This window comes from Geotrypetes seraphini, chromosome 6 (genome assembly GCF_902459505.1).
Source record: "Geotrypetes seraphini chromosome 6, aGeoSer1.1, whole genome shotgun sequence".
Lineage (NCBI taxonomy): Eukaryota > Metazoa > Chordata > Amphibia > Gymnophiona > Dermophiidae > Geotrypetes > Geotrypetes seraphini.
In genome coordinates, this window is record NC_047089.1 from 228,381,853 (window position 1) to 228,394,122 (window position 12,270).

Below are 12,270 nucleotides of genomic sequence, written 5' to 3' on the forward strand. Positions count from 1 at the left end.
AGGGATGCTGAGATCAGGAACAATACATCATATTTATTTAAAATATCAAACCCAACTAACTCGTCCTTATAAAGATTTAGCAGAGATGTTAAATAGCCACAAAGAGCACAACTTGTTTAAAATATGTATAGGAAAGAGGCCCAATTAAAATTAAGAGTGTGTGAGCTGCACCCCTCCCCCTGCCATCTATGATTCTGGTCTCATTATGGTGATGTGTGTATGTGCCCACGTTTCAAATTTCTAAGTTGGTCACTTATCTGTTTGCTACAGTGAGTTCAGTATGTACAATGTCTTTGTTTTAAAAAGGCCTTGAAATCTGCCATCAAGAATTTTTGCTGTTATGCTCATCAGATCTACCATAAGATTAAGGCATTACACAGATTTATCACAGTTTTCTACTGACCCGGGAAGGGAAAATACAATTACAAAAGAAAAAAATGACCCAAACAAACAGCAGTCTTTTTATTCAGGGATAAGAAACCCGTGGATTGAGAAATTCTACATATCACAATATAATGAATAAAAAACTACATAGAAAAATGAAGGCAGATAAAGACCATTGGTCTATCTTGTCTGCCCAAATTAAGCAGATAGATTTATGTAATGGAGGCAGTGTAGGCAAATCTCTCATGCATGTTCATTGTGGGTCTCCTGGAAACCAGACTGGCTAGGACAGGGGTGTCCAATGTCGGTCCTCGAGGGCTGCAATCCAGTCGGTTTTTCAGGATTTCCCCAATGAATATGCATGAGATCTATGTGCATGCACTGCTTTCAATGCATATTCATTGGGGAAATCCTGAAAACCCGACTGGATTGCGGCCCTTGAGGACCAACATTGGACACCCCTGGGCTAGGACTACTCCATGAATGGCTCGAGAATGATTGCAATAAAATATAATGGCACACTCTTCATAGCAGAGAGCCATCGTCCAGAGCTGCACCTGACACATACCTTTGCTATGTATGCTATGGCAAACTGCAATCAGGCTCCCCTTAGAACATGCCCTTCAACCAGAATCTCATCCTCTAGCACAGGGGTAGGGAACTCCAGTCCTTGAGAAGCCGTATTCCAGTCGGGTTTACAGGATTTCCCCAATGAATATGCATGAGATCTATTTGCATGCACTGCTTTCAATGCATATTCATTGGGGAAATCCTGAAAACCCGACTGGAATACAGCTCTCGAGGACCGGAGTTCCCTACCCCTGCTCTAGCAAATGGCCAAGATTCAGACAGTCCCCCCCCTCCTCTCTTTGCATGGCAGAGAACCATTACTGCAGCCCATACTGCACATGCCTGTTAGCCTGATCTGCACCCCCCCATGTTGCATGCAATTAACGCTAACAGAAACAAGTATAAGACCTGCAGTAGGAAAAGCAGACTTCCAGGACATTTTCTAGGTGATAGAAACATAGAAACATAGAAATAGACGGCAGATAAGGGCCACGGCCCATCAAGTCTGCCCACTCCAATGACCCTCCCTATCTATCTTTGCGGATAGATCCCACATGTTTGTCCCATTTGGCCTTAAAATCTGGCACGCTTCTGGCCTCAATAACCTGAAGTGGAAGACTATTCCAGCGATCAACCACCCTTTCTGTGAAGAAGAACTTCCTAATGTCACCGTGCAGTTTCCCGCCCCTGATTTTCCACTGATGTCCCCTTGTTGCCGCGGGACCCTTGAAAAAGAAGATATCCTCTTCTACTTCGATGCGACCCGTGAGGTACTTGAATGTCTCGATCATATCTCCCCTCTCTCTACGTTCCTCGAGTGAGTAGAGCTGCAACTTCCCTAACCGCTCCTCGTACGGGAGCTCCTTGAGTCCCGAGACCATCCTGGTGGCCATTCTCTGGACCGATTCCAGTCTCAGTACATCCTTGCGGTAATGTGGCTTCCAAAATTGTACACAGTACTCCAGGTGCGGTCTCACCATGGATCTATACAGTGGCATAATGACTTCCAGTTTACGGCTGACGAAACTCCTGCGTATGCAACCTATGATTTGCCTTGCTTTGGATGAAGCTTGCTCAACTTGATTTGCAGACTTCATGTCTTCCCTGACAATCACTCCTAAGTCTCTTTCTGCTTCAGTTTTTGTCAAGATCTCGCCATTTAGGGTGTAAAGTTTGCGTGGATTTCGGCTTCCCAGGTGCATGACTTTGCATTTATTGGCATTGAAACTGAGTTGCCAGGACCTAGACCAGTGCTCCAGTAGAAGTAGGTCATGCATCATGTCATCTGCCATTGAATTATTGTCTGTTGTGCTCTTGTTCACTACATTGCTTAGCTTGGCATCATCGGCGAATAAAGTTATTCTTCCTCGGAGCCCTTCTGTCAAGTCTCCTATGTAGATGTTGAACAAGATCGGGCCCAGGACGGAGCCCTGTGGCTCTCCACTTATCACCTCTGACATTTCGGAGGGGGTGCCATTCACCACTACCCTCTGAAGCCTACCTCCAAGCCAGTTCCCAACCCAATTTGTCAATGTGTCGCCCAAACCTAAAGAACTCATCTTGCTTAGCAACCTGCGGTGTGGTACGCTATCAAATGCTTTGCTGAAATCTAGGTAGACAATGTCCAGGGACTCACCAGCATCCAGCTTCCTCGTCACCCAGTCAAAGAAGCTGATCAGGTTGGATTGGCAGGATCTCCCCTTAGTAAATCCATGCTGGCGGGGATCCCTTAGTTTCTCCTCGTCCATGATTCTATCCAATTGGTGTTTGATTAGGGTTTCCATTAGTTTGCTCACTATCGATGTGAGACTCACTGGTCTGTAATTTGCCATCGCCATCTTGGAGCCTTTCTTGTGGAGTGGGATGACGTTAGCTGTCTTCCAGTCCATCGGGACGTTACCTGTACTAAGGGAGAGATTGAAGAGCGCGGATAGCGGTTCCGCTAGGACATCACCCAACTCCCTGAGCACCCTAGGGTGTAGGTTGTCAGGCCCCAATGCCTTGTTGACCTTGATTTTTGACAGCTCGCAATAGACGCTGCTGGGTGTAAACTTGAAATTACTAAACGGGTCAACTGATTTAACCCTTGTCTGTGGCTGAGGGCCGATTCCCGGCGCCTCGCGGGTGAAGACTGAGCAGAAGTATTTATTTAACAGTTGGGCTTTTTCCGAGTCCGTTTCTACATAGTCTCCGTCTGGTTTTCTTAGACGTACTATCCCTCCCGAGTTCTTATTTCTGTCACTGATATACCTGAAAAAAGATTTATCTCCTTTCTGGATGTTCTTTGCTAGAGACTCCTCCATGCGGAATTTGGCCTCCCTAACTGCTGCTTTGACGGCCCTTGACTTGGCCAGATATTTTACTCTAGAGTCCTGTGTCCCTGATTGTTTGTAGGAGATGAATGCTTTTTTCTTCTCTTTGATGATGTCCGAGATCTCCGTAGATATACTGAAAGGAAGATAGGTAGCAAACATGGATAAGTACAGGCTTTTGGTTTTCAAACTAGTCTATTTACCTGGCCTGACCAATTCACAGAAGAGAGGAATCAAGAAAGAAGGGTCGTAGAGCGCATCCAGCTCACTGATGCTGTCATCCTCATACAAATTCTGATGTCCTTCCTGATATGAGAGAGAAAGAGCACTAGATAAGTTCTGTGGTTTCACAACACAACAGCCCCAGGGGCAAGGACAGAAAGAGCAGAATGCCAAGCAGACAGAAGGCCTAGTCCAAATTTCCCCAGCATTTTTACCACGACACTGATTCCATGCAGAAAAGCCCATCAATGCCATGACCCAATGTTGGCAGGGCTCCAGGTAAAAACAAAAAGATCAGTAGGGATGTGAACAGAGGGGGAGGGAGGTTGAGACAGTTCATTTTTATACTTTTACCCTTTTACCCCTAATTATTGGATGTTTTTTCAGTTTGTTTCCTGTTTGTTTTAATTTAAAACAAATCTGTATGTCTTATATTGACAATATGTGGCAATTTGTAGATTAGTCAGGGTGAAATTTGCATGCATCAAGTTTTAAATACACATCCCTAATAATCAGCATAACTTATCTAACTGAATCTTGAAAGAGATGAATAAGCTGGCAATCCTGAGAACTGGTTAAAGACAACCAAAAAGCCTATTTGATCATCTTTATACTTGCTATTTCTACAGCCCAACTCATCGATTATCACACACCTCTTTGTCCTCCTTCTTAAACCCAGTTCACCTTTGGTCAAACATCAACCTGTCCAGCCAAAAGTTAACCAGTCAGCAGGCCTCAAATTTTTAAACCAATAATTTATCCAATTAACTTTGGAGGTCAAGAAGATAAATTATTTTCAATACTGAACCCTTGAAAGGATTTGCAAAACATTTATGGTTCCCAGTTTCCTGTGCCAACGCCAGATTCCGCAGCAAAAGTTTTCAATTCTGCTGAACATGTATGATTCTCAAATGCACAACAAAAATCATATTTTACAAATTTATTTCGTATTTGATAAAATCGTTTTTCAAAGATTACAAAGTGATGAACAATAAAATAAAATTTTTTTTTAAAAGAGGGAGACATACAATATAGGGATAGACAGATGTACAATTCATAGGGAAATTGGGGAAGAATTACAATTTAATATAGGAAAGAGAACAAATAAGGATAAAACAATAGGAGTTATATTAGATTAGATCAGTACTTGCCTACTTCAAATGGCAAAAAGGAGAATTAATTTAAGACGTCTCTATACAAGAAACTTTTTAGTTTTGATTTAAATATTTTGAGGTTCTTTTCTTCTCTTACCTGAGCTGGTTCCACGTTTGGGGAGTAGTGAGAGAAGAGTGTGGTACACACATGAACAACTACTTCGGAAAATTGCGAGCCATGGAATTAAGGGTGAAATACTCACGTGGATTAAAAACTGGCTGGAGCATAGGAAAAAGAGAGTTGGGGTAAACAGACAATGCTTGGACTGGAAGAGCGTCACCAGTGGGGTGTTGTAGAGGTCAGTGCTTGGATCCGTGCTCTTCAACATCTTTAAAAATGATTTGGACATTGGTACGACGAGTGAGGTGATTAAATTTGCGGACGATATAAAGTTATTCAGAGTAGTGAAGACATAGGGAGATTGCGAAGATCTGCAACGTGACTAATCAAGCTCGAGAAATGGGCATCGACATGGCAAATGAGGTTCAATGTGGATAAGTGCAAAGTGATGCATGTCGGGAACAAAAATCTCATGCACGAATACAGGATGTCTGGGGCGGTATTTGGAGAGATCTCCCAGGAAAGGGACTTGGGAGTCCTAATTGACCAGTCAATGAAGCCATCTGCACAATGCGCTGTGGCGCCGAAAAGGGCGAACAGAATGCTAGGAATGATCAAGAAGGGGATCACGAACAGATCAGAGAAGGTTATCATGCCGCTGTACCTGGCCATGGTGCGTCCTCACCTGGAGTACTGTGTCCAGCACTGGTCGCCGTACATGAAGGACACGGTACTACTCGAAAGGGTCCAGAGAAGAGCGGCTAAGATGGTTAAGGGGCTGGAGGAGCTGCCGTACAGTGAAAGATTAGAGAAACTGGGCCTCTTCTCCCTTAAAAAGAGGAGAGAGGACATGATCGAAACATTCAAGATAATGAAGGGAATAGACTTAGTAGAGAAAGACAGACTGTTTACCCGCTCCAAGGTAGAGAGAACGAGAGGATACTCTCTAAAGTTAAAAGGAGATAGATTCTACCACTCTCTGGGTGAAGAATAACTTCTTTATGTTTGTACGGAATCTATCCCCTTTTAACTTTAGAGAGTGCCCTCTCTTTCTCTCTACCTTGGAGAGGGTGAACAACCTGTCCTTATCAACTGTCTATTCCCTTCAGTACCTTGAATGTTTCGATTATGTCCCCTCTCAATCTCCTCTGCTCGAGGAAGAAGAGGCCCAGTTTCTCTAATCTTTCGCTGTACGGCAGCTCCTCCAGCCCCTTAACCATCTTAGTCGCTCTTCTCTGGACCCTTTCAAGTAGTACCGTGTCCTTCTTCATGTACGGCGACCAGTGCTGGATGCAGTACTCCAGTGAGGGCGCACCATAGCCCGGTACAATGGCATGATAACCTTTTCCGATCTGTTCGTGATCCCCTTCTTTATCATTCCTAGCATTCTGTTCATTCCTAGCATTTTGGTCAGAACAGTTTTTTTCAATTAACATTTAATTATTAAAAAAAAAGAAAAGATGACTTTGAGGGTGAGAGGAAAGAGACAAGATGGGAGAGAGAGAAGCCAAGAAGGAAAGGCACAGAATTAAAGTGAGGCGATAAGAGAGAGAGAAGAAAAACTAAGGAATATCCCAACATTTTCTGACTTTGCTTCTTTCTTGGTCAGGCAAAAAGGAAGTCGTGGGTTCTGTCAGATGGACACATTGATGGTAATATAGGCTGCTACCTATACACAGGACACTCAGGTCCAACTGCAATCAAAGCTCTTTATTTTTAGTCAGGGATATCATACAGACAGCACCACAATCCCCAGGGAGGGAGCAATGGCCAGTTGTCACGCCACAGAAAATTCTTCTGGCAGGTCTAGTACACACTTGCACCAGGCTCCAAATGGGAACTGTAGACTGTAATTCTCAATTGAGATATGTCTCTGTGATGGCCAGAGACAGGGGGTGGGGGGAGCGGAACATGATAGGGTAAAATGTCCGAGTTCCCTGTGGATAATGGCTCAATGAACCCAGAAGACGTGCAGGAGTCAGTAAAAGCCCAACAGTGACCAGCAGGAAGCTGCTAGGCAATGAAATTAAAATCAGTCACATCCTCTCTACTTCTGCACTGATTACAAGGTAATATTAGGTCAGTGACTGACATGCCTCCTCGCTAGTACTCCACTAACCTGGGTAGATGGGCACCCAAATTCCCACTGCCTAAACCCAACACTATTTCTTCCCCCCCCCAAAAAAAAAATTACCCACTCATTCCCCCAAATCAGCTCCCTCGTCCTCCCCTACAACTGCTCCAAATAGGTCCCCCTCTTTCACTCTCCTTCCTGTTAAGCATCATCAACCATTTACCACTGCGCTCTGCATCTCATCCCACGTGAGTTCCAAATTCGATCACGCTCCTGACTACCACTGTCTCTGCCAGTAGTAAACAATAAAATTGGAATACCAACCCTGTCAATGTACTTGAGCAGACAGAAGGAAGACGAGGCTCCCGCCCCCACCACCACCGTGCCAAAGGCACAATTGCTCCTGGTCCACAGATTGATCTTTTAATGCTTTACAAAATAAATAAATAGATGACCAGGTAGCCTCTGGAGACATGGCCTGAGCCTCTGCCCAAGGGGTTGCCTAGGCTCCAGTACCCCCAACCTGTGCACCATCTGCTGGAAGTAGAGAAATACTGAGTAGATCCAGGCTGCATCCTCCTTTATTCCACTGATGTTTAGCTGGACAAAAAGGAAGTGTCCCTTTGGCTGTATTACATAGGCGTTTTCTTACAAAAAATTACTCCCTTTGAAGACTGGATTTGAGAAACACTGCAATAAAATATTAAGTCCTGTCTATGAATTCCATTACTAAACTGAGGGAAGCCGCCAACAGGAAGAGAAGGGCACCTCTGTGTAAAGATGACGATGCAGGGGGAAATACATGATCGTTTTCATCATCCTCTCTCGATCCAGCAGACAAAGAATCTCCTCCATGCTTGGCTGCTGCCACAGTGATTTTCCCAGACTCTTGCATGTTTTGTGATGTTCCACCGCAGCTGGGCCCCACAGCAGTAACCTACAATCCAAAGTAATGTTTAAATGTTTTATTCATTTTCAAGAATAAGCAAAGGAACAACAAAAATTACAACTTAACCAATACACAGTGCCATAACTTCCCCCACCTACCCCCATCTCAAAAAAGGAATGTCTCTCATGCCATCATCCAGAAACAAAATAGCACTGCAATTAAGCATTCAACGGTCTGCTGGGAGCGTGAGGCATTAATGATTGCCAAAAAGGCTCCCACACAACTTGATACCGTCGTCCCTGAGGAGAGTCCATGTCCGCAAAATCACAGCTCTCCAAAGCAGCTTCTCCAATCATAAGACATCGCCAAAGAGAACATGAAGGTGTGTCTGCTGTAAGCCAGTCAAAATCACTGTCAGTCCCAAAAGGACAGCATGTGCCAAAAAAGCTGTCATCCCCCCACATTTTGGAAGAGAAAATGTATAAATTCCAAAACGAGCTTGTGAAGTAGGCGTCCAACGCTGTCGCCAAAAAGTCAAAATACAGTTCCCTAGAAGCTGCTAGAATGTGGAAACTTTGGGGCAAGTCCAAAATTGATGGCCTAATGAAGCATAAGACTGGCCACATTTCAAACAACAAGAAGAACCAGTGATAGACATACGATAGGCTAGTAGGGGAAATATATAAGCGAAACAAAAGTTTATGTTGGAGTTCCCACAGAGTAATACTAGGGGTTACAATCCAAAGTAAAAGCTGCCATGAATCAACAGCCAATGAACCTGTCTTCCTCACAGGAAATCCAATGTGCAGCACATGAAAGAGAAAGCACCAAGAAAAAGTTTCACAAATATATGCAGTGTTGAGCATTCCTGTGGCACTAGCTGGGAGAAGATAACATGAGCTAAAATATAACAGGTAAGGGATTCTGGTTGGGAGGAAAATGCTGTAACAGAGAGTGGGTGTATCACTGTGATTTTATGCTTTTATAATTTGTTTCAAACCTTGATGAAGCAAGTCATCAAATTATAAGCAAGGGGGCACATTCAGCAATGCCAGAAGGTATTGTTCTTAGGTCAGGACTTTGTGGTACATCAATTGCCCCCCCTTCCTCCAAACCACAGTGCTTTATAGCTGTATTAGCATACCCCTGAGAAATAGCTCATAAGACTGTAGTGTTTCCTGTCTGTTACAGGCGATGTCAATTTGGTTAAGCACATTATTAATCTAATCTAATCCTTAGGTTTGTATATCGCATCATCTCCACGTTCGTAGAGCTCGGCGCGGTTTACAGTAGAAGAAATAGGAAGGAACTACAACAGAGGGTTATTTTTTTATTTATTTTATTTTTGTATACCGCCATACCCAAGGAGTTCTAGGCGGTTTACATTTGATTAACAAAAAAATTACAAGTGGTTTAAAAACAATTGAACACTATTAGAAGCAAGCAATAAATTACACGTGGTTCGGAAACAATTGAACAATATTAGGAGCAAGGAAGTAGTTGAAGTTAGAAGAGAGAGGGGGGAGTGTAGGTCAGTGGGGGGGGGGGGGGTGTTGGAGGTGGGTAGGTTGGGAAAAGAAGGTAGAAGTGTTAGACAGGTTAGAGGTAGAAGTGTGAAGAAAATTTAGAGGACTTGGGATGCCAAGATAAAAGAGTTTCCTTGATTCCTAATTTGGAGGGAGACTTACATTTTTTGAGAAAAGCCAGGTTTTCAGATGCTTGCGGAAGATTTGGAGAGAGCTCAAGTTCCGAAGAGGGGAGGTAAGGTTGTTCCAGAGCTCAGTGATTTTGAAGTGGAGGGAGGTCCCTAGCTTTCCTTTGTGGGAAATGCTTTTTGTGAGGGGAAGGATAGTTTTAATTTGTGGGAGGATCTGGTGGTATTAGGGTTTGAGGAATTCCAAGAAAGAGGGATAAAGGGAGGGAGGATACCGTGTAGGATTTTGAAAGCTAAACAGGCGCATTTATAGTGGACAAGTCAGTGAAGGAGACCTGCAAAGAAGGTGGTGAACAGAGAGACAGAGATGCTCCTCTAAGTAAGATGCACATGCTGTGGAATAGAAAGACATGTCTGAAGGGAAATGTAATAAACCATTTAACAACAAAAAAATCCCAGACAGTAGCTTCCCCTCCCTATTTCTCTTCACTTATCTCCCCCTATGATCCTCCCGTGAGTTCCGCTCAGGTGATAAGTCCCTCCTATCTGTGCCCTTCTCTTCAACTGCCAACTCAACTCTGTCCCTTCTGCCTTGCTGCGCCGCAAACTTGGAACAAGCTGCCTGAATCCCTACAGCGGGCTCCGTCTCTGGCAGTGTTCAAGGCCCTTTTAAAAGCCCACCTCTTTGAGAGCGCTTTCAACTCCTAACATCTTTCACCTTGGGTTCTGCATCCCCAACCCTAAATGTCATGTCTGTCTATCCATTTTAGATTGTAAGCTCTTCTGAGCAGGAACTATTATAAATGTCAAAATGTACAACGCTGTATACGCCTTCAAGCCCTAAATAAGTGATAAGTAGTAGTAGTAAATATGTTGATAGGTTAGCTCTTCACAAAGAACGACCATGCAGGTTAAACAACCTGTTGGTCCACTTTCTGTTCTAATCATACCACTCACTCAAATTTTATGCAAATCCTATTTTAAACAAAATTTACATATAGTGAAAAAAATATATGATCCTCTTATCTTGAAAGTACAAACACCGGCCTCAACATGGGTTGTGTTTTGCAACTGCTGATTCAGGAAGCTGAGCAGTATTCCACCACCACAGAACCCAGTGCATCGTGTGGCCTTGTTACAAGGACTTGAACAGCATCACAGGCTTTATCAAGAAGACATTGAATGCTTGATTGTTTGGAAAGTCATTGGTAGATGACTACACTATTAGCGAAGTATGTTACATTTCTGTTATTTTCCACAATAAAGTGCAGATATTGAAAGTTCATTTAATATGTAGCAAAATTGAAATTTTGAAGGAATATGATAGTTTTAATGATTGTATAGAAAGATGGGAGGGTTTTTAATTAATTTACATATTAAGAATATAATGTATGATGTTCAAGTGTTGTACGATAGTATTTCATGTTGTTCTTTTTGTGCACTTGATGTAAGTTTGAAAAAGAATAAAGAAATTAATAAAAAAAAGAAAGTTCATTTAATAAAATACTGATAGATATTTTTTTGTTGTTGCATAAAATGTCTTTTTATCAATGTATCACTGCTGAGTGTTAAAACATAAAAGTTACAGCTTTAATACCAAGAAATTTGCTCCATTAAGGAAAAATAGCAGCAAATTTTAAGAAAAACGGAGCTTTATGTAATTGGTAGCTTTCAAGGACTCCAGGATAGGCTTTAAAGAATTTTTAAAAATTATTTTCTGATGAAGCACAATCAAATTCCTGATTGATAAAGTTCATCAATATTGACTGTCTCCAGGCTTTGATAAAGGCTGGAATTTGGTTCCACTGGAGAGGTTGTGTGTACAGGGCTCCCCCGCGAATTCGTGGTCTGCATGTCAAAGCAGCTCCTGATTGGTGAGGCCCAACTTTAGTACAGGAAGAGGTAGTCGGAGCATACAGCGAGTGATTTCCTTCACTCACCGGCGCTCCGGCTGCCCTATCCTGCCTCTACTGTCTCCCCTGCCTAAAAACCGTAGTCGCAGTTTTTTTAAATTTGCGGGGGTTCCTGGAACGGAACTCCCACGAATTTCAGGGGATTAATGTATACAGCTATTAACAAGAAAATGGTTTCAATAAACAAAGTTAAAAAAAAAAAAGTCCATGTTATGATGAAGCAGGAAGTAAAACAAGAACAACCGAAAATGTTTTGTACTTAAATAAGTTTGATTACTTTAGGTACACTGTCATTTTCTGCAGGTTTTCTAAGGACATGTAATTTCAGAAAGGGCCTGTTGTCACTATACAGGCAGCCAATGTCTGATAAAACATTTCCTAGGTTAATATACAGTCAAACCTCGGTTTTGTGAGTGTTTTGCAAGACAAGCAAAACACTCAGCAAACTTTTGACTCGCAAACCAAGCACTGCCCCGATAAACGAGCACTTACAGCCAAGGAAGCGCCGCTTCGGGGGATTCCTCTTCCGTCCAGCCTTCCACGTCGGGTGCCTTCCGCAGGTTGGAGGGCCTCTGTCTGGGCCTGTGCGGCCGGGTGCCCTCCCGCCTGCGCGTTGCATGTGATGTGCACAGCGTAAGTCATTGGCATTGTGATCGGCGTGCGGGTGGGGAGGCGCTCAGCTGCGTGGGCTCAGGTGGGGGCTCTCCAGCATGCAGGGGCATCCAACGTGGAGGGCTCTGGCCGGCGGATGGAGGAGGCATCCCTCTGAAGTGGCACTGTGGGGTTCTCTGGCGGCTGGCGGACATTAGATGCATCCCCCCCAAAGTGGCACTGTGGGGTTCTTCTTCGGATGACGGACGGAGGAGACGGCGCTGCAGCACCCGGCACCCAACAGGTACAGATCCCGGGTTCTGGAACAAATTGTCAGTGTTGCCACTATTTTGTAAGGGGAACTTTGCTTTGATTAACGAGCGTTTTGGATTACGAGCATGCTCCTGGAACAGATTACACTCGTAATCCAAGGTACCACTGTACTT

At 43.6% G+C, this 12,270-nt stretch overlaps 1 protein-coding gene across 3 annotated transcripts in view; it reads right to left on the bottom strand.

Annotated features, from left to right (window-relative positions):
• Positions 1–12,270, bottom strand: part of URB1 (URB1 ribosome biogenesis homolog) — a 152,823-nt gene that overhangs the window by 40,698 nt on the left and 99,855 nt on the right. For all 3 annotated transcript variants that reach the window (XM_033949919.1, XM_033949918.1, XM_033949920.1), the window contains 2 exons: positions 7,546–7,714; positions 3,470–3,572 (listed from right to left, as the gene is read on the bottom strand). In XM_033949919.1, coding sequence (XP_033805810.1) covers positions 3,470–3,572; positions 7,546–7,714 — 272 coding nt within the window. The remainder of the gene's footprint in view (positions 1–3,469; positions 3,573–7,545; positions 7,715–12,270) is intronic.